The following is a 23440-nucleotide window of genomic DNA, read 5'->3' as shown; positions in this document are numbered from 1 at the left end:
CCTGCCCCTTTGTAGACACACACCATGTTAAATACCAATGTCTCTGGGTTGCTAGTACAGCCCTTTTACTCCTCTAAACTTCCTCTCAGGACACTCCCCTAGAGTATCAGGAGATCCTGGCTGCTTTTCTTAACTCCCTTTTGAGGGCCGTGCAGATCTCTTCAAAGCCCATCTATTGACAACGCCACTGACTTGTGGGTTTGAAAAACCACGAAGTGAACATAACGACGGCATTCTGTAACCTTCTACTTCTTACACCCAGAGGGAAAACTTAATCTTAACAAAGGCCTCTGGGCTTCTCTTCCCCATCACAGTCTAGGTCCCCGACCTGATGTGATGCAGTAGGGACTGTCTGTGTCCGGGTGGGGAGAGTGGCAGGGAGGATTTTAGGTGAAACTCAGGTATGCAGCTGTAACCTGAGCTAGGCACGGGGGAGGGGAGGTCAAAACCTTTGCCCGGGAAGGGAGACAAAGGAGAGAGACGAGAGGAGAGGGTTGGGACGGGCAGCTAGTGGCTGGGTGGGGGGAACTTCAGGGGATCCTAGGTTGGGATCCAGACACCCTGAACCCCCAGAAAGGCCAGACTGAGGGGTCCTGGCTCTGAACACGAGCCCTGCTGTATCCTGTGTTCCTGTTGTCCATTAAACCTTCCATTTTACTGGCTGGCTGAGAGTCACTGTGAGTTCCAGGAAGAGGGGTGCAGGGCCAGACTCCCCCACACTCCGTGACACCTGCTCTGTGATCCTACCCCCTCTCTCCTCAGGAGCTGAACAATGACCCTTCATATTCAACACACACACACACACACAAACATAATTCCTATTGAGCAGTCTGGGTGGAGCGTCCATCCAGGAGTGCAAGACTCTGTGCACCCCACAGCCCCTATTCTTTTTGGTCTTTGTCCCACACCATACAAGTTCACGGAACAGATATCCTACAACACTTCCTATCTCACACTTCCAAATTAACATTGTCCCTGCTCCACAGCACATTTATAGAAAACAATCTGAAAAAAACAACTCAAGGGAGAGCAATGAAACTTCAGAAGCCTGCCTGGATTTTTCAGCTCCCTTCATAGAGCGTGGCCATGCCACAAGCTATCGAACAGCCAATCACAGCTGCAGGGGAGTTAATTTGGGGCTAAATGGTGGTTCTGGTTCTTTCACTCTCAACAACTCACCTCTTACTCCCCAAGTAGTCCCATTAACCTCATTGTGAGTAAGGGCGTCACAGGTGGCTTTTTATGCTAGCTCACAGAACGCCCAGTGCAGACATAATTCACTGGCCTAACAGCATAGGTAAGGAAATGCTTCTGGACCTGTGCTATGGGCTCTCTTCCTTTACGGTTCTTCTCTGCTGTCTGGCAGACTGATTGCAGGGTACTGAACATTATTGGTGCTGGGAAACTGCAGCTGAGGAAACAATGGTTTCCTCCAGCATGGCCCTTCTAAGGCCCTTCCTTGTCAGGATTCACCAACTTTCTCCAAAAAATGCCCAGGCTTCGACAAAGCCGGTATTCTGGATTACCAATTTTCACCCACATTTTAGTGGTTTTGGAACCCTGTAATTGTCGGATAGGGACATGCCGAGGGGCTGGAGAGAGGAGGGGAGTGAAAGGCTGTACCCTGTGAGCACGGGCACCCTTCTCTCCCCTGCCCACTGCACCTGTGAGCACTGGGTACCCCTCTCTTCCCAGCCCACTGGGCACCGGGCACCCACTGCCCTTTGGTTTTGGTTTCTACTGATTTTTACCAATTTTTAAAAGTTGTGAATAAATCCCTGTAAACTCCTAGGAAACATTTTAAAATATTGAAATTGAAAGTAAAAGGGCCTTGCCATTTCTTACTTTCTTCTGCCACTCACTCTCCCCTGCCAAGCCCTATCTTCCCCTTTCACGTTCTCATCTGAATCCTGGGCTCCCCTCAGTGTTAAGAGAACTTGAGCCTCTGACAGGTATATCAGCTCAGGAAGTCCTTTTCCACGAGTCAGGGGTATTCTCTCCTCTGTTTATCCTCACTCACATTTTTAGCCAACATGCCAGATAAACCCTCCTGCCAGTTATAAAAAGAAGACAGCACTTCCAGGGGCCAGCCAGAAGGAGTCACTCAAGAGTAATGGAAGGTCGGGAGCCCAGTGCTTCCATCTCTCCCCAGCACCTAAAAATCCTGGTAGCAGGCTCTCAGACCCTAGGGATCTGTGCTATATTTGGAAACTTACCTGTGAATGTCAATTACTATGCATCATATCATATTGGAACGAGGGACAGCAGTGCCTTGTTGTATAAAGCGAGTTAAGTGCAGGTGTGACAGTGCGTGCTCCCATGTGCGTGTATGTATACTTGTGTGTGAACATGTGTGTGCATGAGAGAGAGAGAGAGAGAGAGCATGCATGTATGTGTGCATGAAGTGAAGATATACTGCAATCTCTGAACTCCTTATTATGCTTCAGACCAAACCTGACATCTCTGCCTCCCAAGCACACTCCAAATCCCCTTACGGTTTCCATGCAGACCTACTTAAAATGAAGAGAACCTGACACTCACTCCCTGGGGACTGGTCCATTCCAGCAGAAATATTTGACACCCCGTATGAAGTTTACAGTCCCCCACACTCTGAGCGACTGGGCTCTGTTTTGCTGGCATTTTGTTTTGTGTACTGCTTCCCTGTTCTGGTGGAGCTCTGCTGGGCTCCTCGGCAAATAACTCATGCTGTAGTCACTGCATGTCACAGACAGAGTGTTTTCACTGGGGTTCGGTGTAATTGCCTGCATTTATCACTTTAATAGCCTAATGAAGGTGAGATGTAATTAGAAAGGGTGTCAACCGGAGTATAGAGTTTGTTTTACAATTATCTAGTCAGCGGTATCCGCTGGCACAGAACAGTGCCTTTTAAAAAGCTAGTAATACCTGGCATAAATGTTCATCATTGGATGACTTAAATGACCCTGACCCAGGTTTCGTAATTGCTGGCTTTCTTCCTAACCACTTCAAAGCAAACATGCAAAGAATGAGCCTCTCCCAAGGCAGCTTTACAGTACTGAACTTGGTTCAGACCCATGCATTTGAGCGTTGCTAGTGCCACCTTATCATCACTCCCACTGGCACAGCGATCAGCAGTGATGTTGTCTGAATGACTTTTTGTCTGTGTAAGCAAGGTTCAATGATTGGAACAAAAGCAATAAGAACTCCCAGTGGAGTGATTGCTAACATAAGGAAATCTCCAGATCTACATGTACAGCCTCATCAGCTGCAAAAAGCTTGAAGTTGAAATTTAGAAGAGATTGGGTGGATGAATTTTTTATTTTAAAGATTTTAAATCATTTTTAGCACCCAGGGTGAAATCAGCTCTAGACAGTCGTCTGGATAGCTGACTGTCATTTAAGAGATAATGTCAGTGGAATAAAGAACATTGCCACTGGATAATGATCTCCTGCTGCTAGTAAATGCCAAGGTTTGTTGCCTGATGGATGTTGTGCAGGAAAGTCATGATTGTTGACACTGCTGTTATTGGATAGGTGTATGCTGATTGGGCTAGCGGAGAGAGACTCAGACTGAGTGTTTTAGCCAATTGGAAACCAGCTGATCCATAAAAATACACTTCAAATTATTCTGTTGAAGGAAATAAATTGGTGTCAGACTGTTGTTTTAAGTTATGAAATCTCTGAGAGTCCTCCAGCTTTCTAGAGAGTGGATTACTTCAACACACCAAGTTCATTCCCCTGTAGAATGGAAGTGCTGCATCCTTAGAGCATATCTTGGTCCAAAAAAGTTTTCACTGGGGTGTTCTAGCAGCAGGCTCATGGGGGGGTGACATTATCTAACATGGAGTTTAATTCATTGCAAAAGACTAACCAGAATGAAATGCAGAGCTTGACAATTTCAGCTCACAGAATCCATACAGGAAGAGTTGAGGCCTGAAGCCATAACATCAGGGCTAAGTTCAGCCTCACTGTAGGAAGGTGCAAGTCAATGGAGTTGTGAATGCTTGTGCCAGGGCTAAATTTGGCCCCTCACGCTGCAATCCCATCAGCTTTCCCAAAATAAAGGTCAGATACTGCAGTCATATCTGCATGGACCCACTCAGATGGACCTGGTAGTAGATAGTGGACTCCCAAAGAACACCTAGATGGCATAAGAATGTTGGTAGTGACTCAATACGTGTCACGCTTTTCTCTGAGCCACTACTCAGCCAGAGTCTCAGCACATCACAGTGGTTCTCAAACTTTTTTTTTCTGTGGTACACTTGAAAATTCCTGAGGGTCTCACTTAATGATCTTTCCAAATGTTGTTTGTACCGTTAGCTAACTAAAAGCACTATATAAAAAAAACCTTAATAATAATTAACTTTTTTTGTTCTACAAATAAAAGCACACAACTCATATTTTAATATCAGTAGTCTTACTTTTCTATTGCGATGGATGTGCCCTTTCTCCTCTGCTGCGGCAGCCCCCGAACAGGGGCTGGGAAGGAGGTGGGAGGATGTCTCTCCCTCTCTCCTGCACAGCAGCAGCCCCCTAGCTGGGGCTGGGAAGGAGGGGGGGTCTCTCTCCCACCACAGCAGCCACAGAGCTGAGGCTGGGAAGGAGGGGTCTCTCCCCGACAGCCGCAGTCCTGGAGCTGGGGAAAGTTGCTTCTTTCGCTGGCTGCCGCAGCCCTGCACATCCCAAATTCCCCCACCCCCTCTTCTCACCCCACTGCCCCCTCTCACCTACCCCTATTCCCCCCAAGGCCACCACCTCACCTTATATGTGTGTCTCCTCCAGTGTCCAGGCACCTAATTAGTGGAGCCACACCTGCATGGCTCCATTAATTAGGTGGGTGGCCCTTCATTCTCTTGTGTGCGGCCGCCCAGGGGTGCACCTTAGAGAGAACTATCTGCAGACCACCTGAATGGAGCTTGTGGACCACTGGTGCTCCACGGACCACAGTTTAAGACCCTCTGGGCTAGAACACCAATTCACGTTCCTGATCAACTGTGGTCATTAAACATCTTGTTCCTATGAGTAGATGTGCCATGCCTGCTGTCCCTGACAAGTTCTGACTTCCTACCTCTTGTACTCCTCCCCCCAGCTATTCTTCACTTCCTGTCCTCAGTGGCCATGCACTCTTGCTGTGTGCTGTTAGGATTGGTAGTTCATGGGTGGATGCAGTGGTCTCTGTGCTACATTTAGGCAGCTCTTTGGAATCTTGGAGGATGAAAGACTCTATATGCTCCAAACATAAGATCTGGGAACTCCATTCCCCACCTCCCTGCATCTTGCATAGCCTTTTACATCTGTGCAAAGGAGGTGTGAAATATGACCAGCTCAAATGGTAGCATTTCACACCCACTTCACATGCACTATGAACAGATGTAAAAAGCTACACAAAATGGAGAATCAAGCCCAGCATTTTATGTTCTCATGGTTAATTGAACTCTGCTCCCTTGAGGTGGTCTTTCATTATATGGGTACACTACAATGGACAATGTGATGTGCCGCTTGTGCATGTTACAGGTATGCATTTCTGTCTGGGGAACGGGAAAACATTGCCACTGCTGGGCAGGGAGCTGGTGACATGAGTGATCGTGTTTATTTGAACCGGAAGGCCACGTCATAATGGTGATGGTTTGAGAGAAAACAGTGTGAATAGTAACTGCAGCAATTAAACTGTAATGATATAATTAATGTACAGATTATGCATGGCTCAACTCCAAGCTATCAATGTGCGAGAGGTGTTTATCGTGCCTCGATGAAAATTGTTCCTCTTGAGATCATATCAGTTCTGCTTTTACCACTTGGTCATGGATAACAGTTTACAAGAATTCTGGGAATAGTAACCAGTGGGCATTGGTGGTACCAAACAGGCTGTGGGACAGGGTGGAAACACAGCGGGATTGTGAACAGGGATGGACAAACTGGCCAGTGAAAATGAGAACAGCCTGGGTACAGTAAAATACCTTCCTTATCCACTCCCCAAACCCACAAGACCGGCCTTACTACCACATACCCACTGAATCCAGCCTCTGCTCCTTCCTGAAATCCATTTCAGGGTCTCAGTCAATCTGGCAACCTGACCACAGAATTTATGAGGGGAAACTGAGGCCCAGAGCAGTGAACAGAAGTGCTCGAGCTTACACACAAGACTGGTGAAGAGATGAGGCTAAAGGCCAGAGCACCTGACTCCCGCTCTGTGTTTTAACCATAATGCAAGCAGCCTTCTCCTCCCCCAAAGCTGTTAGGTGAGAAAAATGCATTGAAAAATGACCTGATCTCAGGATATTGCTGTTTAGGTGACATGGAACAGAATTCTCTATGTTTTGGAGAGCTACATATTTTTCAATGGCCAGTGAAGAAGGGCCTCTATTAAATCCTGTTCATTGTGTTGCCACTGTGTCTGCCCTGGCCCTGAGCCCCCTCTCTAATTTGGCTTCTATGTTCTCAAAAGCCAGCTTGTCCTATTTCAAAAAATCTCCCAGCAGCTCAGTAGCGAAGACGGATAAAAATTATAATAAGGTGTCATAGATCACACAAAGGGACTTGTCAGTGTCAAAAGCCAGCTCTGACCGCCCAGTTCAATACAGTGCTCATGGATCCAGCCGATCACATGTCAATCAGGCATCTCATCCTAACTTGGGAAATTGTGCACATTGTACAGAGCAAGAGACTATTTTTTATTCACCAATTTGAACCTATGACAATGGGGGAAAACTGAAAGGGCTCAGAGCTTTGATTAGGAGAAGCATCCAGAAATTGATAGCTTTTATGAACCATACAAACTTTTGGGTCTGCAATACCCATTTCTGTCCCTTACATCCTGTGGGGCAAATTTTGCTCAGATATGTGGAACAGGGCCTGTGGTTTGCAAAGCTAGTTGGGAACCCATCAGGATATTAACTGTTGACCTTCTGAAGGCAGGGTGGGTTGCAAATCTGGGGAGTCTGAGGCCTGCACAGTTTTGCAGCAGGGAAAGGACAGAGTGCCGAGGGCTGCATGGCCAGGGCAGCAGGGACAAGGGAGATAGTATTAGTCCACAAGGCCCAGATCCACAAAGGTACTTAGATGCCCAAGTCTGGGGTTTAGGTGCTTAAGTCCCAGTTTTGACTCCCCTTCGATCCACAAAACTCCCGCTGAACCCTATGGATTCCTAAACTCAATCAGCGCGTAAGTTTTCAGGGTATAAGTCCCCTCGATGCCTCTGTTTCTGAGCATGTGCATTGCTGCAGCCTTCTAGGCATCTGGGTGCCTATCTCCCGGACTCCCGCCTAAGCCCCAGCAGGGCCCAGTCTGGTGGGCATGCTCAGAGGCTACTTACCGGATCAGGCCCCTTTCAAAATGTGACTGTGGCAGTGCTTGCCTTATAGGCTAAGATTTTGTCATGGCTATTTTTAGTAAAAGTCACGGACAGGTCACAGGCAATAGAGAAAAATTCACAGAAGCCCGTGACCTGTCCCGGACTTTTCCCATTTTGTCATGGCTATTTTTAGTAAGCCACTCAGCAGCTGAAGGGGACAACTAGGAGCTCCAAGGGCCTCCACCACCGATGCGGGCTCAGGATCCACCTCCACCCATGGCTCAAAGCTGCAGGGTCCCCCTGCTTCCCCCCCAGCTGCGGGACCCTACAGTTGCCAGCCATGTGAGCCAAAGTCACAGGCAAAATCATAGCCTTACTTATAGCTTCTAGCCCAGCAGTTACAGTACTTGCCTAGGCTGTGGGAGACCCAGGTTCAGTTTCCCTCTCTCTGCCTTTTTACAAAGCATGGCCCACATGCACGGTCTCGGTTGTACCCAGAATCCTTTGTTCTTTTTCTCATGGAATCACTCTGGGAATTAGCTCAGTGGTTTATGGGTCACTCATGGGACCAAAATTAATACCTCTGCTGTATGGTTTTGTTCCTGAATAGCATAATTTTCAGTATTATTTGCCTCTAGTCAAACACAGAAAGCCCAGAGGTCCTGTAAAATGGACCCTATATTTGCCTTCTTGCAAGCAAGCAATACATTGGCCACTCAGCTTTAAAAATGCACCTTGTTCAGCATCTAAGGAAGAATAATGGTTTTCTATTTAGACTGTGTAGTGTACTGCTTAATAATAAATACATTCCTGACATTTTTCAATGATAGTCTGCTTCTAATAAACCCCATGCTGATGCATGCATTGGTTAGAGTGGGTAATTCATCTTCCTGGGCTGCTAAAACTTTAGCTGAGATTATAAAGACAACATGAATCAGACGTGTCGGCCTCTAAAATAAGCTATTCCCCCTGCTGGTGTGCTCATTTTCACACCATCACAAAATATTGGCCAGTTTACCCTTTGTTTTTTGGCTCCCATTACTAATTTATTCAGTTATTAGTCACTCATAAAGGAGGCAGTTTCAAAACCTCTCCCATTCCCCCGCTCCCAAATCTACCTGATATCAAGCTGTATCACGTCCATGTTATTTAATAAAGAACCTGTAGCCAAGCTCTGGCTCCACTGGCATGAATTGAGTGCTCTAATTTTTCCCTTGATTTGGTACTGAGTGCAGGGAAAAATCATATTATCTTCAAATCTAATTATGGCTCTAGTGGCTCCTGAGGAGCTGGCTTTACGAAGTGGCTCATAAAAGTCTTGCTTGTCATCATGCCCACGAATATCCTTTGGTCTCGTGAACCAACCAGAGTCTGAGTCATAGTCACAGAGTGTACGGCCGGAACCGACCACGAGACCAGCTAGTCTGTATATCACAGGTCACCAATACCACCCATCCCCCCCACACTAAACCCAAAGTATCACCGCCCACATGAGACTAGACTCTTACATGCCACCGGGAGAGACTAGGAGGGACCAAGGCCCCTGCAGTGGAAGTCATTTCAAATTAGGTGATAAAAAGCCATAGGGTAGGCTGCAGGGTGCATGACTCTAGTGTGCCCTGCAGCCTGTGCTTGAAACATACAACTTCATTAGCTGAACTGGATGGAGCAAAAATCTAGGGCCTGATGTGGGGCTCCGTGGAACTCCCATTGATTTCAGTGGGCGTCAGATCAGGCCCCCGGTGACTTATTTCTTCACCATTTTTTCCCTGGGTATCGTGTTACCAAGGGAGACTGGATAGTTCACATGCTTGGTAATTGGCTAGGATGCCTTTCACCTCTAGGTCACTGGCTCAAATAGGTCCCAGGCAGCAATGAGTCTGTAACCAAGTTACTGCCATCTGACCGCTTAATCCACCCATTTCTAAGTGGATGGATGTGTAAAAATACCTAGAAGTGCCACAAACATTGGTACCTTTGCTGAACAGGCTCTGCAGAGAGGTCAGAGGTTGAATGGGTGCTGGAGACAGAACAAGCCTGGGAGTGGTTCTTCCAGGTCACGTTTGAGGCACATTAGCAGGGGACTGTGGGAAGGCCGGCGCGGCGGCTGATCCGTAGAGGAACTCTGTTCCTTGGGCTCTGGCTGTGGCACCTTCCATGTGAACAAATAAATGGATTTTTTAATACTGGGCTACCTTGAAAAACCATGGGCCAAATCCAAAGTCCTTACTCAGGGAAAACTCCCATTTGCCTGCCTAACATTCACAGTACACTCAAAAGCAGCTCGCTGGGAGTAATTCTTCGTATGCCCCTGTGCTTTTACAGTTAATGAGTAGAGCTCTGTGTGTTTCACAAAAAGCTCCTTTCCCTCAGAGGCCTCAGCATGGAGGTTATGAACATAAGAGCAATCTCACACACGACGGGGAGTCTGAAGACTGGGCTTTTAATCCCAGCTTTGCCTCAGACTGACTATGCAAGTTATATAGGGCCCATATTTAGCTCCCAGCCTGGATAGCTATAGCTATTTACACCCTTCAGAACTGTGCCAGCTATTATTTGCCAGTGCAGAAAGAAATCAGTCTAAGGCCCCTCTTTTCATCCAGTTGCTCCTAGCTAGGGTCCCTTGAACCACCATAAATGTTTCTTCTCCCTCCTGGGCACTAGACCTTTCAGATAGCTGTTGACAGCAACTATTATTTATTAAACATTTATGTGGATTAGTAAATTTCAATTGAACTCTACAAACAGATATAAAACCACACATTCCTAGCCCTCAAAGACCTTACAAACAAGACAAGATACAGGACAACAGGGCAGAAGAAGGAATCAGGAGAGCCGTGTGGAGTTGCGATGGACTCAAGGGAGGAAGGCCTACTCGAAGACGAGGGATTGCTGGAGGAGGGGGTGTTCGCTTGGTGGAGGAGGAGCGGGATCATTCCATGTATAGGTGATAGCACACTAAAAGGTACAAAGCTGAGAGGGAAAAGAAGAAAGCTGGAGAAGTGAGATAAGAGAATGGGAAGCGAGAGGTGAGAATAGAGATTGATGGGGCCAGGTTGTACAGAGACCTGCGCGGACGAAGAGATTGAATCAGATATGTTAAAATCTAGGAGGCCAATGGAGGGATTCAAAAGGGGTGGGAGGAGGGAGAGAGGAAGATGGCTTTAGCAGCAGCCTTTTGGACAGACTGAAGAAGGAAAAAGGCAAAGGCAGACAGGAGAAGATTGCACAAATCCAAGTAGGAGAAAAGCAGGGTGTGCACATGCCCCTCCTTAGTTGCTCCTTATGGGAGTCTTTCTCAAATGATTTCTAGCAGTCTAGACCGAGCTTTTGGGACCCAGCCTCTGATCATGACAAGAGGTTACAGAGTTGCGCTTGTCTCAATGGTTTGCTGTGGTTAAACCTCCACATCCTCTGGGTTGTGACACCAGACATCGGGAGTCTTTGTAACAAGATCAGGAAATATGACACACAAGTTCTGAATCAGAGCAAATAGACGCAGCTCATTTCAGAGTTGGCTCACGGATGGGTAGAGATTAGATCGGCTGTAAGAAATTCCCTTTATTGTGCAACTTGTTATTCACGCTAGGATGAAAACAGTTTCAAAGGTGATCCCGTGCACTCCGAGGGATATCTTCTTATAGCTAATGTACTTTATACAAACCAAATTGGTTTTTGCTTCAAACGTCTCTCCGCAAAGGAAAAATCAATTTCAGGTTACAATGGCTGTGATCTTTCAAGCTAAGGATCCATTGCAAATGTGCTAAGCGGTGGGGATGCAGCGCTGCGTAGCCTGAATGTGTAAAGTGCATGTCCACACACGTGCTGTGCTCAGATCAAGGTTTGGGTTTTAACCCCCACAACGCTAGGGGTTAAAATACATAATTAAAGATACTGGAAACTGACCTCTGAACAGGCTTGGATCATTTCTGCAAAGCTGAGATGAGGAGCTGCATTACCAAGCTTCCTCTGCAGAGAGACACACAGACACACTTGGGGGGCTTTCATTGTTCAAATCATGTCTCATTGGCCACAGTCTGTTTGCAGCATGCTCATTAATGCATGATTAAAGTGTGATGCAAACATACTGTACCTTTAAGAATGGAGGCATTGCAACGCAGACCAAAACCCCAAATCAAGTAGAATTGGAGTTTCATTAAAAACCTGGAACTTGGGCCAAGTTCATTTTGACTGTGGGAGGGCTGAAACAGGACTGAATTGTGGCTTCAGGTGGAAGTGATTTCAATCCATAGCTGCAGGGACAGATTGCAGCTGACCCTACCTGCCCGCTAGGGAACTGAGGCAACATTTCTGTTGGTGTTAGGGTTTCAGAAAGCTATTAACTTTCTTGCGGACCAGACCTGACCCAACCCTGTCCTCCCTTTAAATACATGTTTCATATGAAATTGGGTGGGTTTTTTGGTGCACAGCTAGATTCAACAGAGATATATTTACATGAATATTTTCCACACTAATCTACTACATGGCTGTGTATGTGTATTACATACAAGGGGAGACATCAGTTAACATGGCGACATATACAAAGAACAGGTGTGTGTTTGGTGGAGAGGAGCTTTGAAAGGGGGTTGAACAAACATATACATGAATGTGGACCATATCTTTTGTCAATCACAAAGCACCAGTTTGGATTTCCTTAATAGGGCTCGCTCTTATTTAGCACCAAAGATGTAAAGAAGCTAGAGAGAAAAAGCAGCAGTTACCAGCAACTCAAGAACACCTCCAGCTTCAACCTAATCCCAGCAGCTCAAGAACACCTCCAGCTTCAACCTAATCCCAGCAGCTCAAGAACACCTCCAGCTTCAACCTAATCCAGATTTTCATTAGACTCAGAGAGCATGTGCAAACCATCAGCTCTGACAATGTTTGACTCTTAAATGGTCCCTGGGCACTTCTAGCCAATAACACAGCAGACACTTGGAAATTCTAACTCCATTAAAGTTGGCCCCTGGGGCTTCAGTTTAATCCGGTGATACTCAGGCCTCAGTGCTTCAGGAGCCAAATTAGTGACGCCACAGTGGTGTCAATTCATTGTTTCATTTACTATTTAGATAAGTATAATTCTCACAGCAAAATGACTGGCCAAGTATTCTACAATTGGCTATTAACATAGTAGAAGCACCCTAATTGATTAATAATTAAATCACACAATGTTTTAATATCATGTGCTGAAAAGAGCCTGTCACGGAGTGTGGGGGAGTCAGGGCTCTGCACCCCCCCCCTTCCTGTGATTCTCAGCCAGCCAGGAAAACAGAAGGTTTATTAGACAACAGGAACACAGTCCAACACAGAGCTTGTAGGTACAGACAGGACCCTCTCAGTCAGGTCCATCATGGGGGGCAGGGAGCTTAGACCCCAGCTGTGGGCTGCTCCCTCCGGTTCCCCAGCCAGCTCCAAACTGAAACTCCCCAGCTCCTCTCCGGCCTTTGTCTCTTTCCCGGGCCAGGAGGTCACCTGATCCCTTTGGTCTCCAACACCTTCAGCTGGCACCTTTGCAGGGGAGGGGCCCAGGCCATCCAGACAGGGTGTCGGCCATTCTCTGTGCAGACACAATCACACTGGCCCTCTAGGGCTCTGCAACAATCACACCCCCTTATCCCACCACCTAGATACTTAAGAAATGCATAGGGGAAACTGAGGCACTCACACAGTATTCAGTGAAAACATTATGAACATTCCCACTTCGTCACATCTCTCCCCACTTCGAGATCAAACTCAGTGGGGTCATTTTAGCCAGTGACCTGGGGAAGTTCGAACCCACCAACGTTCCCATGGATGCCCCAGCATCTCGCCCATTCCTTGGTGGGAGTTACACTAGGCCCTTCCAGTTTCATGCCCTCCCGTAGGTCTGTTGTGCTTGATGGCACTCACAGGCCACATGTTGGAAGGTTTATGCAGCTTGTGCCCTTTTGCCACCCCAATACCCCTGGGGTTCAAACTGGGACTGGGTCTTCTCCCAGCACTCCAGTTTGGAGGGCTGTGATTTGGGCTTTTTTGGTTAAGAGCCCCCATCTTGACCTTGGCCACCCTCTGACCAGGTGTCTCGGTCACCAGCAGCTCGGCATCAGCCCCTTCCATGTGATGCCACCATGTCGGAGGAGAGTGGTCGGTATGCACAGTAAAGCACCACCCAAATAGATACGGCTGCAGCTTTTTAAGGGCCTGCACCATGGCCAGGAATTTCTTCTCTAATGCCACATAGTTCTGCTCCCGGGGCAGCAGTTTCTTGCTCAGGTACCCGATGGAGTGTTTCTCCCCCTTAGCATCAGCTTGCATCAGCACCATGCCCAGCCTTGTGTCTGAGGCGACGGTGAACACTGCAAAGGGCTTGGCAAAGTCTGGGTTTACCAGATTTACCGGGCCTTGGATTAGAGCCTCCTTCAGTGCACAGAGAGCCCTCCGGCGCTGCTCGGTCCAGAGCACCTCGTCTGACTTCCCCTTCTTACATAGCTCAGTGATGGGGGCAGCTAGGGAGCTAAAGTAAGGTACAAACTCCTGGTAGTACTCCGTCATCCTGATAAAAGCCTGGACTTGGTTCTTGGTCTGGGGAATGGGCCAATCTCTGATCACCTCCACTTTGGCCGGCTCTGGGCTTGGGCAGCCACTCCCCACCTTGAGGCCCAGGTACGACGCCTCTGCCATCCCCACCAGTAACCGATCCACCCAATGCTAGGAGGTGGCCGTGCCCCCTTGAGGTCGAAAGGCAGGACCAGGAACTCAAAGAGCCCCAAAGGGGTGGTGAAGGCAGATTTCAATCTGGCATCTGGGTCCATAGTAGAGAGGTAATGAGCCCCCCACAGCTTGTCTAGAATCTCACCAGGCCTAGACATGGGGTCAGCATCGGACACGGTGATGGCATTACACTTCCGATAATCCACACAGAATCGGATCAGCCCATCTTTCTTGGGAACCATCCCCACCGGTGAGGCCCATGGGCTGTTGAACAGCTGGATCACCTCTAAAGCCAGCATGTCCTTGACCTCTCTCTCCAGGTCCTGGGCGGTTTTCCCAGTGATTCTGAATGGGGGACACCTGATGGGAGGACTGGCTCCCATCTCAGGGAAGAGATCCACCAGGGGGTCTTCCCCCTTCTCCTAGGGGTCTCCTCACTCTCCTCCCATACAGCAGCTTGAAAGGGAAGAACCCTGTGGATTCCTGGGGCACTTCCCTCTACCGTAGGTGGGACAGGTACTTGTCCCAGCTCTCTGGATGCTGATTCATAAAAGCCCTCAGCATCATCCTGAGGGTCCTATAAAATCTCTCCACCAGCCCGTTGGACTGAGGGTGATATGCAGAGGCCCAGACCCCAGATCCCAGAGGGCCAGACCCCCCATTTCTCCCACAAGCCCCGGAGCAGGGCTGACATGACATTGGACCCCTGGTCTGTAAGGACCTCACTAGGGATCCCCACTCTGCTGAAGATGGTCAGCAGCACATCTGCCATGGTGTCTGCCTCAGTGAAGGACAGATCCCCACACCTGGGTAGTGGGTGGTGAAATCCGTCACCACCAGAATGTATTTCTTCCCTGACTGGGTCGCCTTGCTGAGGGTCCCCACTATGTCCATAGCCACCTTATGGAAAGGCTCCTCTATGATGGGCAGGGGTCTCAAGGGGACTTCACCCTTCTCCCGGGCCTTCCCCACCCTCTGGCAGGGGTCGCAGGACCTGCAGTACTGCTGAACTGCATCACAGATACTGGGCCAGTAAAAGTTCTGCAGCAGCTGCTGCCTGGGGCACTGGATCCCTGGTGTCCCGAGAGAGGGACATCATGGGCCAGGTACAATAGCCTGCGGCAGTACTTCTGGGGCACCATCCAGCTGCCTCCTGCTTCCCCACAGTTCTACTGCCCCTTGGGGAGCCCATTCCCGGTACAGGAATCCCTTCTCCCACAGGAATCTTTCCCTGCAGCCTTCCCCCAGGGGGGTTGGAGTGCTCTGGCCAGCAAGTTCCCTCAGCTTCTCCAAGGAGGGATCCTTCCGCAGCTGGGTCTGGAATTCAGCTGCTGGGGAAGGGAGTGGGACCTGCTCCCTCTCACTGGCTGGGCCTGGGGTCACAGCCCCCCTGAGCCCTGTCCCTGGTAGCTCCCTCCCTGCCATGGAATCACTTCCCAGCAGCATGTCTGGATCAGGCAAACCTGGTTGGCAGTTGTCCTGCCCTGCCTGTGTGTTCCCCCACTCAGCTGGGGTCTCAGCTCCCACCAAGCTCAGTGCTGCCCTTGCTGCCCCAGTGGGGGTAGCAGTGAACTCGCTGTTTTGGTCACAGCATCAGAGCCAGCATAAGCCCCCACTCTGGTGTGCTGGAGGGTGGGGAGCATCTCTCCCTCCCACTCAGCCCCAGGGGTCTGGTTACAGGCAGGCAGGTATACTGAGCCTAGCAGCTCCTCTCCCCTGCCAGCCAAGTCATTCGCATTTTCACTGACAATTTCAGTCTCAGCCGATTGGTTCCCTGGATTCAAATTCAAATCCTCGGCCTTTACAGGAGCAGGGCCTGGATCCTGTCCCAAAGAGACACAGTCATTCCCCAATAGGACCTCACAGCCAATACCTTGGAGAACCCCAACTACCAGCCAGCCCGACCCCTCTTGTGTCTGCACAGGGATCCAGTTCATAGGCAGGGTGAGGGGCTTCATCCCTGGGACCTTCACCCAGGTCACTCAGCCCCTCAGCAGCTTGAGGCTGCACCACTTGGGGCCTGACAACAGTTCTCTCTGTCCTAGGAATGTCTCCCCATTGACCACCACCTTTCGCTCCCACTGGAGGTCTGAGGGGCCTGAGCTCAGGAGAGTCTACACAGACATATAGGCTGGGGCCAGGAGTGAAAGCCTGTCCTCCACCCCACCCATCTGGCTGACAGCGACTATGGCCTTGGGACGCAGCAAGGGAGCTAGATACCGGGGCTTTTCCGCAGGGTCTCCCTAGTTCAAATCGCCAGCCTGCTCAAAGGCAGTGAGGTGGGCATCCACATCCCCCCCCCTTCCTTAACCAGGGGCAGCAATTTAGTATTGAGGTTCCCTGAGGAACTGGCACCCCGGGGTCTATCCCCACTCCCCCTGGGAAGTCCCCTATGCCTCTCTGCTGCACCATCACCAGTTCATGCTGCTGCTGCTGCTTCTCCTGCAGCTCTTTCTCAGGCTCTCACTGTCTCTCATGGTCCTCTCGCTCTCTCGGACTCAGCTCCAATCCCATCCATCTCCGATCCCCTGATGGGGAACCTGATCGTGAAGACCCTCATCTTGTTGGGGACAGGACTCTTGGGGATGCCTGACTACCACGCCAGCTGCACCCAGATCCTCTTGTAGCCCCATCTGGATCAGGAATCTGCTCCTTAGAGCAGTCATCATCCTCCAGCTGCACAATTAACTGTACTTTCGTGAACTTTCCAATGCGTAACCCTCTCTTTTTGCACAGGATTACAATGTCCTTCTTAAGGAGATGGTGATAGGCCATCACTTTGCTGTTCCCAAGTTGCTGTGGACTCGCAGGACTGTGTGCTCTCAGCTCCCCACAGTTTCCAGGAAGAATCCCTAGTGTGTCAGCCCTTCTCAAGGTCACCACCTCTCTTCCAGGGTCGAGCCGCAGGCTCCTCCGTCCCTGAGACTGCTCACTGCAGTCCCCTGGGGGACCCCATTACTGCAACAGTCCTGCTCACTGGTCACACATTCCCAGGGGTTAAGCGTAGCTCCTCTGCCTCCTGAAACTGCTCCTCTCTGAGCCTTCAGGACACCTGGTCCTCGTCAATCCCCCTTGGTTTTATTGCTCCCCAGTCACTTACTGCAGGAAGCACCATCCACGGCATGCAGTACATCCTACCGCTACCACCAGTTGTCACGGAGTGTGGGGGAGTCAGGGCTCTGCACCCCCCCACTTCCTGTGATTCATCATGTTTCTCAGCCAGCCAGGAAAACAGAAGGTTTATTAGATGACAGGAACACAGTCCAAAACAGAGCTTGAAGGTACAAACAGGACCCCTTCAGTCAGGTCCATCGTGGGGGGGCAGAGAACTTAGACCCCAGCCCTGCATCTCTCCCTCTGTTTCCACAGCCAGCTCCAAACTGAAACTCCCCGGTCTTTGTCTCTTTCCTGGGCCAGGAGGTCATCTGATCCCTTTTTTCTCCAACACCGTCAGCCGGCACCTTTGTAGAGGAGGGGCCCAGGCCATCAGTTGCCAGGAGACAGGGTGTTGGCCATTCTCTGTGCAGACACCATCACACTGGTCCTCTTGGGCTCTGCAACAATCACACCCCCTTATCCCATCACCTAGATACTTAAGAAATGCATAGGGGAAACTGAGGCACCCACACAGTATTCAGTGAAAACATGTACATTCCCACTTTGTCACAGAGCCCCTTGTGGCTCCCAAGCCTCTGTCAGAGTATCACTGGTTTAACCTACCTGCACGCATACCAGTCTTATTTAACCCAACAGCTGATGGACTAAACATTGTGTAAAACTCTCTCTATGTAGCTAACATTGAAACCAGAGCTGAGAACGTAATTAAGAATAACTTATCCAGAAAAATAAGCGTTAGCTTCTTTTTCTAGTTGTGAATTGACCCTTACCTTTAGCAGTTCTTGATTCTCTTGAATTTGTTATTAGAATTGTTTTCTTTATAATGCCTATGAATAATTCTTGGTCTGTAGTTTGATGTCTGAATAGTCAATGTCCAAAATATGAATGGGCAGATTAAATTGGCTAGGACACACGAGTCCTATTGTAACTAGGGTTAGTTCTAGGGGCAGGCAATGAGGGCAGCTGCGCTGGGTGGCAACTTCCAGCGTGGCTTTTTTTGTTTTGTTTTGTTTTGCAAAACACCTAGGGTGGCTACTCATTGTAACCCCTGTGGCCAGTGGTTTATCTGTCTGATCCATAAAGGATGTGAGTCTGTGACAGCAATAGAGCATGGCTCCTTAGCTCAAGTTATAGAGATTAGCATCCTTTAGCTCTGAAGGTTGCTCGTATAGTCTTTAGTGTGCGGGACAAGGGGGTGGCTGCCAACATATGATATAATAAATAACACCACTTAGCAAGCACTCTACCAGTTCAACGCACTTTACAATCATTAACTAAGTCTCACAAAACCTGTGTGAGATAGGTATGTGTTATTCCTATTTTACAGATGAGGGAACTGAGGCAGCACTGAAACCACTACTGCAATTAGTGGAACATTCCCACTCCATGTTAGGTCTTTTCCATGACTGGATAATCGTAAATCTTCAAATGAGAGTTCCTGTGTAGCCCTTTCATTTCTGAGTTATAAATTTACTTTCCATTTCTTTTCCCCAACAACTGAGTAAAATTTGGTGTTTCAGCCACTGCGCTTGGCCTTAAACTCAATTGCTGTGCTACTGACAGAAGGTGAAGGCAAAATAGGGTGACCAGATAGCAAGCGTACAAAATCGGGACGGGGATGGGGGGTAATAGGTGCCTATATAAGAAAAAAAAAACCAAATCAGGACTGTCCCTGTAAAATCGGGACATCTGGTCACCCTAAGGCAAAATGGCCTGAAATCAGGGGAACCAAATTATGATTTTGGGGAGGTGGGGAGTGTTTGTTTCCCCGCTTCACAACATCTTTCAGATTAGCTCTCATTAGGTCATCAATATATTTTATAATTATATTGTTAACATAACTTGTTCACCCAAGGTAGATCATTTTAAAAGCAGCAAAAGGCTTTGTCCTTCTCTGAGTTTTCTGCTTTGGATCCAATTTTCCAGACAGCTTCCACTCAGGCACAAGGACAAGTGATTTACCCAAAGGTCACAAGCCCAGCCAGGATTAGAACCTTATCTTCTCTTCCTCGATCAGTGTAAAAAACTGCCAAATAACACTGCTGCTGCGAGCACAGAGGTATAAATATTAAAGCCTATTTAGACACCTTGTCAACGGGCTCCCTGCTCCCAGTTTATGGCAGGTGGAATCATAATAAATATGAAGGGGAAAAAACAAACATTAAAAAAAAAGCAAGTTAATCTGTAGCCGGAATATTTTAATAAGGTAATTAAACCTGTGGAGCTGAGTTGGATTTCACCAACACTTGCTTTTCTACTGACACCCAAAGCAAAGCTTTTCATGAGAGAGAACATTTGCAAAGTGCTAGAGAGTTGCACGACTGCTCATATTGTTTCATGGGAGTTGTGCTGACATTGCTCTAAATACGCTACTGATCAGAGGGCTGATCTCGTGCTCTGGGCCACGAAACAGGCTTCAGATAAAGGGCTGCATGCTGGACGTGGGGGATAGACTCATCCCTCCAGGCTGCTCTGTGGTGGCTTCTGCAGCCTCAGGACTGCAACATACTTTGCAGCTGCTGTGCCTTCACTAGGTGGGTGGAGGGCTGGCTGATGTGTTGTTGCAATTCCACAGCCACCCACCACACCTACATCCATTTTATCTGTGCCAAGCCTCCTCACAGGTGCCTGATGGAGCACCTGTGTGGCACAGCTCCACAGTCACAGGGGATGCAGACCCTATCTTTATGCTGTCTGTCTCCTGCCCCCAGCCATCTCTCAGCAATTACACTGCAATTAGAGCCTTCTACAAACCTGATTTGGCCCAGAGGGTTAGGCCCCTGGAATAGTATTCAGATCCACCTCACCATATCAGGGAAGTGAAGTGAATTTGAACCAAGAGCTTCTTCTAACATACAGGAACTCCTCACTTAATGTTGTAGTTACGTTCCTGAAAAACTCAACTTTAAGCGAAACGATGTTAAGTGAATCCAATTTCCCTATAAGAATTAATGTAAACGAGGGGGTTAGGTTCCAGGGAAATTTTTTTCACCAGACAAAAGACTATATATATATATATATATATATATATATATATATATACACACACACACACATATGCAGTATAAGTTTTAAACAAATAATTTAATACTGGTCCATAGTGATGATGATTGTGAAGCTTGGTTGAGGTGGAGGAGTCAGAGGGTGGGATATTTCCCAGGGAACAGGCAGCAGGAAAGGAGGAAGGGCAGACAGAGACACACACCCTGTGTGTGAGAGAAAAAATGCGCATTTCCCCTTTAAGTAGCTGACCCCAGGCTTAAGTACACTGTTTTGTTAATTAAATCAGCTTGCTGAGACCTGAGATGGCAGCTACTGCCTAGAAGCTCCCCCCGCCATCGTGTGTCCCCCCTGCTCTATGGAAGATGGGGTAAGCGGGGTGCAGGAGCAGGGGGGAGGGGGAGACACCCTGACATTAGCCCCCTTCTTCCCCCCTCCCCCCGTACTGCAAGCAGGAGGCTCTGGGACCAGCTCCAAGCAGGGCCGGTGCAACCCTTTAGGGCGCTAGGATTTGGGGGGTGGCATTTTCTTCGGCAGTGACTGGTTTTGGCCATGAGCAACATGGATGTTTTGAACCCACGGTGGGAAATGATTTGATAGATGCACAATAGTTTCTTCACCCAGTTCTGGGCGGGAGCAAACCTGCTAAAGCAGAGAACTCCAGATTTAGAACCCATAGTCAAGCTGTAAATCGATTGCCCGGAGAATGTTGGAGAGCAGCAGCAGCAGGAGTTCTTACCAAAAAAAGGCAAAGGTAGCATTTTGTCTGCTTATTTTGCAGGCAGCAGAAATGATGCAGCATCAAGGTATCACAGTGCAAACACAACACAGGTGTGTTCAAGGTAAAACCCAAGCATTTGAGAGCTGCTTTACCTCCTGGGCCCTCCTATCACTATTAGACAGTGAATTATTCCAGCCTGCCTGTCATTTGCAGTGGGTAAAGCAGTTATGATAATCACTGGCTCAGTTAAATAAGGTAACCAGCAATGTCATTGACAGCTTTGCGAATGGGGTTTTCTTTTTTCCCCTGTTCTATTTTTAATTGTACTGTTTCCCATCGAAAAGCTAAGCAATGAAAATGGTGCGATGCACTGCTGGGAAATGACGGCTTCCTTGAACCCTTTCACAATTCCAGTCCTTCAGGTTCACACCATGGTGGCGTATTTGATTAGTAACATAGTCTGCAGCAGATGGAAAAGCATTTATACCCTGGGACCATGTGTAAATAACAATAGCTATGCTGGTGCTGCGCTTGATGCCCAGGTGATTTACATGCATGACTCCCTCCATGCACGGATGGGAGAAGCTAGTGCAGAGAAATCCTTCCTATCCCTAACACTATATCCAAGAAGATGGGCTGGGCAAACTGGATAAGGGGGTGCTTCACCTCCAGGTCACAGGTTTGAAGCCGGCACAGAGGATGGGACTTTTGTAGGGTGGGACTTAGGTGATTCAGGAGCACAAATCTCATTAACTTTCAAGTCACTTCGGCCCTTTTGAAAATCCCACCCAGTGTTTGTTCTCAGAAGACATCTGTGCAGGGCCCTATGTGGAATGACTTGGTGAGTCCCATGCTGTTGGAAAGCCCTACTCCCCCATCCCCTTTTGCTATGCTGGGACCTAGCCTGAAGACCAGCTCAGAAAGGACTGTTTCCCCTCAACTTCACATCCTGGGGTCTCCACTTCCCTCTCCCACTGAATCCCCTTGCCCCACACCACCATTATGTTGGCATTTTAACTCTGGCCAATGCCTGCTTCCTGGAACCGAAACATGTCACCTCTACCATGCCCGTGAGCACTAATGGCCACAGGGGCGAGAGAACCCTTAGGGATCTCCTGAGTTGGGGCTTCCTGCTCAGTGATGCAACTGGGGGAATCCCAAATCCTTCCTTCAACACACACATTCTGGGAAGCAGCAACAGCATTGGAGTGGTTTTCCTCTCTCCTGCTCTCTACAAAAGTCCTCTGGGTGACTCCCACCGGCATGTGTACCATGCAGAAGGAAACCCCATCCCCTCAGGCCCCAGGGTCTTATGCTAGCACCAGCTTTTGTACTAAGCAGATTGGAAAATGCAAATGTGGCACAATTACCTTCAAATAGCAAAATATTACCTGGGTGACGTAGTGTGGACATTTGAGTTATGCCAGGTGTGAAACACGAGACCTGTACTGAGGTTAATGGGGAATACTCAATGATCTTGGCTTGCCCGGGCCATTCAAACAGGAGAAGTAACAGTGTTATTGCTCCCCTCATGTTGTCAGAAAGGTTTGTAGATTTAGCGCACTCAGACATTTGGCCCCCATGGCGTGGTTTGCTGGGTTCCATGCCTGGAGAGCAGAGAGCAGTTCAAACCCTCCCTGTCATCTTGTTTCTGGTCACACGCATCAGATGACAGCATGGGCTCTCTGTACGCCATATGTACAGACTATATACAAATGAGAATGTGCAATATAGCTTCAGTCTAGCTGCCTGCAGAAGACAAGCTCATTCACATCCATGAAAAGTGCAAGGATTACTTGGCATTTTCTGCTCATCCCCCAGGCAACCATTTTTGTCTCCCTTTAGCATCTCCTTCCCCCACCCACCAGCCTCCCTGCCACCCATGCGGCCAACTAGACATTTGTTTCATTGTGTCCAGGTCTCCACTTTCTCTCCAAAGCTCTTCCACCAAAGTTTCCATCTTTGCAGTAAAACAATAAATACTGTACACACCGTATTTCAGTAGGGCAGTCCTCAGGCCTCAGCCAGGACTCAGTGTTATTGAAAGACATTTAGGGATTGGTTGTGTGCGGTTCTTACTCATTGACTCTATCACCCCAACTGGCCACTAACTGCAGGTCACAGCTGACATCCCTTCTTCAACCTGGAGCTCCCCAGCCTAACCCTTTTTTACTCCTGCTCCCATCTCACAATGAACAAGGGCGCCCAATGGTTTTGCTGTTGAGTTCCCAACAGCCTCTGCTTTGTGCCATGGCTGCTTCCGATGAAGCTCTCGTGGCTGGTTTTGCTCGATGACTGCCTTGGGCCGTCAGGACATCACCATGTCCCAGCGCTGACTCATGGCTGTGCTCTCACAAGGGTTGATGACGAGCTCTCTGGTGCTCTCGTTGGTGTCCCCCATCATTTCAGTGTCCAGGCAGAAGCGCGAGGCCATGTGCTCAATATGAGAACCAACTTTACCCCATCGCTGTGCAGGGAGACATGGGAAGAAGGATATGAGTGAGGGCTCAGGGGATGGCGCTAGCAGTATCAACAGCTGTATAACAATAATCACCCTTTAGATATAATGCTGGCTCAACCCAAGCTGCAGCAAGTACCAGGAGATGGCAGAAGATATTTAAACAAGGAAATCATATCCGATTC

The 23440-nt window shown here is 48.6% G+C and overlaps 2 protein-coding genes across 5 annotated transcripts in view; both read right to left on the bottom strand.

Moving 5' to 3' along the window:
- Nucleotides 1-12120, bottom strand: part of CAPN13 (calpain 13) — an 89134-nt gene extending 77014 nt beyond the window's left edge. Inside the window, exons 1-2 of the mRNA XM_039528259.1 lie at nucleotides 11991-12120; nucleotides 9245-9421 (exon numbers count right to left, since the gene is read on the bottom strand). The gene's annotated coding sequence lies outside the window, so the exon portion shown is untranslated. The remainder of the gene's footprint in view (nucleotides 1-9244; nucleotides 9422-11990) is intronic.
- A 9813-nt stretch (nucleotides 12121-21933) lies between these two features.
- Nucleotides 21934-23440, bottom strand: part of GALNT14 (polypeptide N-acetylgalactosaminyltransferase 14) — a 188048-nt gene continuing 186541 nt past the window's right edge. For all 4 annotated transcript variants that reach the window (XM_039532168.1, XM_039532166.1, XM_039532167.1 and 1 more), the window contains one exon: nucleotides 21934-23264. In XM_039532168.1, coding sequence (XP_039388102.1) covers nucleotides 23106-23264 — 159 coding nt within the window. In that variant the 3' untranslated portion in view covers nucleotides 21934-23105. The remainder of the gene's footprint in view (nucleotides 23265-23440) is intronic.

This window comes from Mauremys reevesii, linkage group 3 (genome assembly GCF_016161935.1).
Source record: "Mauremys reevesii isolate NIE-2019 linkage group 3, ASM1616193v1, whole genome shotgun sequence".
Lineage (NCBI taxonomy): Eukaryota > Metazoa > Chordata > Testudines > Geoemydidae > Mauremys > Mauremys reevesii.
Note: the sequence above shows the minus strand (reverse complement) of the source record. Positions and strands in the feature narration are given on the sequence as shown.